The sequence below is a fragment of the Triticum urartu genome, chromosome 4 (assembly GCF_003073215.2).
Source record: "Triticum urartu cultivar G1812 chromosome 4, Tu2.1, whole genome shotgun sequence".
NCBI classification, from domain to species: Eukaryota; Viridiplantae; Streptophyta; class Magnoliopsida; order Poales; family Poaceae; genus Triticum; species Triticum urartu.
The window spans coordinates 485,253,541-485,258,802 of record NC_053025.1 but is presented as its reverse complement, the minus strand read 5'-3'; the positions used below and the strand labels follow the sequence as shown (position 1 = coordinate 485,258,802).

Genomic DNA, 5,262 nt, shown 5'->3' with positions numbered 1-5,262 from the left:
TGGATTTGGCTAACGGATAGTTTTGTACTCCCTCTGTCCCATGCTATATGATGTTATATTATGTGACAGAGGGAGTACCCATGCTATATGCTCTTGTATTACGTGACGGAGGGAGTATGTTCTGCTGATCTGCTCTGGTGTTCTGGTTATCTTGCAGCCGCACTGTGTTTTCTTCAGCGTTGGGTAACTTAGCACTCGTAGGAACTAAAAAAAGTAGAAATGGTAAAACTGTATGAAATGAGATATTTAACCTGAGTTCCTACGGGATCTAAAACACAAGAATACTCCAGAACTCCTGTTTCCATACTAGTACAATTGAAAAACGCAGAGAATTTCCTATGGGTTGTCCTATTCATAAGAACAAGATGATGTCCGGCGTGTTGCTACGGAACCAGGTGAAACATATGTACAAATAGATCATAAAAAACTAAAATTATTAAAAACAAATTTAAAAATGCTCTCTGGATATATTTTAAAAACAATAAAGTATATGAAGCATGTGGCAAAATATTATACAAAAAGAGAAATCTATTGAATTGAAGTCAAACGAGTGCCGTTTTTAACAAAAATATGCATATATTTGCTCCAAGCGTCCAACGTACAAATATATGTAGGTGCTATAAAAAATGTGTAACATGACCGTCTATGCCCGCACAAAAATAAGTGAAACAAATTAACATGCATAATTGATGATGACATGGTTGCATGAATAATTAGTGCATAAATTGTAATTTATGACCACATGCATGACTTATGATGCAGCATAGTTGCATGAAGAGGAAAAATAGATAGTGGGTTTCATCTATTTAAGAATAGAGGATTTGTAGCATACTACAAAGGAAAAACGCAGAAATTTTCCTATGGATTGCTTTGTTCTATAAGAATTTCATAGGAATATTGGTGAGTCGTTTCTTTGTTTCAGATGACCCAGTCAGGATTTTTCTATAGGAATCCGATACTGCAATTTTCCTTTATTTCAAATGCCCTAAGAGTCTCTTTAGATCGTAGGATTTGTGTTGTAGTATTTGAATTTTAAGAATTCTTCTTCAAAGTCCATTGCCTAATAGGAGTAGGTTACCAAATTTCTATGAAATTCATTCATATAGCTTCCATACTATAAGATCTCAGTATGAGCTCGAACATCATTTGTCGAATACACTTTCACTCTATTTTTCTCCACCCTCTCAATCCTCTGAAGCTGCTTCCTGTGCAAAAGCATATATTGCAGAATTTCTGAGTTCTGAAATATCTTTCTCTACCTTCTCCCCTCAACCCTCTCTTAAATTCCTTCCTAGCAAAAGTTGTAAAATTCGTGTGTTATGCAGAATCTCATGTAGTATTCGGAAATCATGTAAAATTTCACAGTAAGTGACATCTCAATATTCTGTTCTTCTATTTCAACATAATAAATCACTGCTTCCTGCAATCCATAGAGCGTATAACAGCCCGTTCACCATACAAATCCAAAGATAAGAGAAGGTAGAAAATCACAACCAGTAAAACTGAGGCCAAGCCGCAGCAAAATTTCAAGATATTCATGGGTTAAACATAACATTGTGCAGATTGTTTCACAGATGGTACAACAACTAATCCAATACTGTTTGTAGAACAACAATACAGTGGGCAAAGCTCAAGAACAGAAAAATGCCATTACAACTGGGCACATTATTACAAAAATGCGTGTCCGAGCCATGTCAAAATGGTGTAGTACACAAAGATATCCATGTTGGCCAGATGAACAGCTTACCCAAAAATGTTGCCCCTAAGATACCAAGGCAGTTCAGAGTGGGTCGCTTTTACTTGAGCTTTCAGTCCCGTAATTGGCACTGTAAGGTGGAATGTCCCTATACCGCATTGTGGGTTTTGCTGGCATCAAACATGTATGTACAGTCAAACTGGTGGTGGTCTTTTTAGCTTCCCACTGACGGATGGAGGGGAATTACTGACTGAGGACAATCTGTCCTTGCCCCAGCCAGAGAGTAGTATGCCAGAATCTGTGCCTGACCCTCTGGGCAAGGCTCATCTTGATTTGGTGCAATAAACTCAATGTTCCAGAAGGGGCGTACCATTGCCATGAGATCGGTGCCAGTAGGAGATGCCTTGTATCCCTGCACCCAAAGATATCTGAGTGACTTCAGCTGTAAGGCTGCAACTGCCAATGCACGTTCACTAAAGCAGCAACTCCTTAGCTCCAATTTCTGCAAGCTTGGGCATCCTCGTGCAAATGCCAGCAGTCCATCATCAGACCCCCCGGCATTCCCAAGCAACATGTAGCGGACGGTCTTGCTAAATTCGCCAACATAAGAAAGGCCAATATCTGATAGAGCTCCAGGTCTCACATAAAATGCAAACCTCCGGAGTTTGGTGCAACCTCTCAGCAAAGCCCGAACCCCGTTGTCAAGGGGCAGTTCAGTTATATGCACCTCTCTATCAAGCAGGACAAGTCGGAAATCGTTCAGGTTTTTGCTGAATGCGCCAATAGCCTCAAGAGCTGCATTTGTAATGTCAGACACATGTACTGCCCAGTACTCCAAATCAGGACAGCCTTCAGCTACAGCCATCAATCCTACTTGTGTCACTCTACCCTGTTCGTCCTCAAGACCTCCTTGGTCATCATCTCCTCTCTCGACTCTGAGTCGCTGTAATTTCTTGCAGGTCTGCGCAATAACTTCTAACCCTCGATCTCCTATCACATCCCTCACCTGTTGGAAGACAAATTATCAACAAAACACGTTTGAGATAGCTTATTCACTATCAGACTTCCAGACAGGAAAGATGGGAAAAACATTTAAAATAATTTGCCAGGACATACCTCCAAAACTTCTAGATTTGGGCAGCGCTGGACTAATTGACAGTGATCCTCTGTGGTAAGGAATGTGAACTGAAGGTCCAACTTCTTGAGTGTGGCACCATATGGAAATAATATCTGCATCTCATTTGTTCCCATGTAGAGCAAACTCAAGTGCTGTACTGAAGGAGGGAAATAGTAGTTAGCATAATTCCCACCTTGATCTTGATCATCAAAGGAACCACCAGCAAAGTCTTGTAGTGTTTCTGCTGTACGGAACAGGTCGACCAGGTCAGACATGAAACAGTCGCTAATCTTGAGAGTTTTCAGCCTTCGGCAATTTCGCACAAGGAGGAGAAGATGTGCAGGGGATGCCCTGAGATCCGTCAGAAAGAAATTCAGCGTCTCAAGGACAGTATTGCTGGTAGCAAGCTCACGGAGCCATTCATCATTTTCTTTCTCAGCAACAGAACTTTCTTCAAGAAACAACGTTTCCAGTTTCCTGCACATGACAAGAAATATGATTAATTAAACTAGTAACCTATGAATGCATGCTCTTACATTCTTACTAAACTTCTACAGCACCATTTTGATAATCTGCTTTTCAAAACTATCTCCACCAAGTATCATAGTTCTCTAAGAAAGTATAAACAACTAAGCAAAGTCCCCAACTCAGTAAGGCAGTTAAAGTCCACATTTCCTAATTTCTGCTCCAAAGCTAGAATTATTCCCAAATTGCAAAGAGTAGCATGATGTTTTACATCATGAAAAGGTGAGACGTTACACTTACTTTTCCCCTTTCCAAATGAACAAAAGAACCATCTTATATATACTCGCTTTACAAACATCCCATCTACCAACGCTTTCCAAATAGAACAAAACACAATTCTGAAGAGAAAAACTAACTAGAACAATTGAAACTACAGATTAATTCGTAGGACAAGAAAGAGATACCGCAGTAATTAATAAACGAACTAATGCATGCACATCATTTGTGAACCGGAACAAGGAGGGGAGAAATTACTTGCAGCAGCGGGCGAGGAGAGCGAGGGAGGAGGTGGAGAAGCCGGAGCAGCGGTCAAGCTTGAGGGAGACGAGCATGTGGGCCTTGGCGCGCACGAGCACGGCGACGTCGTCGTCGGAGACAATCATCCGGCGGAGGTGCAGCACCTTGAGGAAGTGGAAGGAGGCGGAGAGCTCGCGGATCCAGGGCGAGGCGGAGCCTCCCCAGTCCTCGGGGATGAGGTTGAACATGGAGGCGCGGGGCTTGGCCTTGAGCTTGAGCGACTCGAGGCAGGGGAAGCGGCGGAAGAGGCGGTCGGGGGTGGTGGAGTAGGCCATGGCGACGGTGACGTGCTTGCGGCTGAGCGCGTCGACCTTGCACCAGTGGCGGCAGACGAGCGAGATGGCGTCGCGGTCCCAGGGGTCCTCCACGCACCCCATGACCAGCCCCAGCGCCACGTCCGGGATCCCGAAGCTCATGGTCCTCCCCAGGTGCCGCCCGTCGCCGCCCATCGCCGGGAGCCGGCCCCCGATCTGCGCCCCGATCTGCGCCCGCCGCGGATTTCAACGGGGGTGGAGGGGGGGTGGGGTTGGGATGAGGCAGAGGGAGGGCGGGCGGGCGCCTGGGTGTAGAGTGGGAAAGGGAAAGGGGGGGGGGGGGGGGGGTGGGATGGGAATTGGGAAATTTTCAGGGGACGTCGTCCGGACGACGCAAAAGCCTTTTTCTGCGGGTGGTGTGCGGCTGCGCGATGGGGGCGGCCTCTGCCCCCTTCCTCCTCTGGCCGTCGCGGGGGCTGCCAAATGGGACCCCCGAGCCCCCCGGGGAAGATATTTTTTTCTCTCTCTGCCAATCTTATCTCTCCGTGCTGTGATTGGTCGGGTTTTTCCTTCCTTTCCCTGGGCTAGGTCTAGGTATAGGGCTTTTACGGTTACCACTGCCTGCGCGGGACAGATCCCGGGGGCGGACCGCTAGATTTGGAAATCTTGTAAACACGGCAAATATCTATGCATGCCATGCACCTCTACTGCTGCAGCCTGCAGTGCTGCTGCTATTCCGTTATTAGGTCCGAACAGTGGTGTGACTCAATTTTCTTTTTTTAGCTGATATGTGAAGGGAAAAAAAGAATAATACATACTCACTAAGACTAGTCACAATGTGTATGTTACTAGTACTACCTCTACAATAAAGAGTATTATATGTGTGGTGTCATGCAACAATTTTTTATCTACAATAAGGAGTAATATATGTTACACTTTATGTATATGTGATGTTACTCATACTATAGTAACTAGCTATGTTATCACATGTCTCTCTTTTTTCATTAATTAATTGTCACATCATTTATTTTTTCTAGATATATGTGATGTATCATCTATGTTACTCCCACTGCGGGTAGTCTAAGCAACAATAATAAACACAAGTGACATGAGTTATTGCTACTATTACCATTGGATTTTCCCCTGGCACGTTT

General features: G+C 44.4%; 1 protein-coding gene across 1 annotated transcript; it reads right to left on the bottom strand.

Moving 5' to 3' along the window:
- Positions 1-1,497: 1,497 nt before the first annotated feature.
- Positions 1,498-4,438, bottom strand: LOC125552192 (coronatine-insensitive protein homolog 2). The gene is made up of 3 exons (XM_048715674.1): positions 3,813-4,438; positions 2,813-3,290; positions 1,498-2,702 (listed from the first exon to the last, which is right to left on the bottom strand). The coding sequence occupies exons 1-3, from the start codon at positions 4,301-4,303 to the stop codon at positions 1,911-1,913; spliced, it is 1,761 nt and encodes a 586-aa protein (XP_048571631.1). The 5' UTR covers positions 4,304-4,438; the 3' UTR covers positions 1,498-1,910.
- Between the last annotated feature and the right edge of the window lie 824 nt (positions 4,439-5,262).

Excerpts from the sequence above, each read along its gene's own strand:
- LOC125552192 (XM_048715674.1), bottom strand. The coding sequence starts at position 4,303 with ATGGGCGGCGACGGGCGGCACCTGGGGAGGACCATGAGCTTCGGGATC. Across the intron at positions 3,291-3,812 it reads CTCCTCGCCCGCTGCTGCAA|GAAACTGGAAACGTTGTTTC; the intron begins GTAATTTCTCCC and ends TGTCATGTGCAG. Across the intron at positions 2,703-2,812 it reads CAAATCTAGAAGTTTTGGAG|GTGAGGGATGTGATAGGAGA; the intron begins GTATGTCCTGGC and ends GTCTTCCAACAG.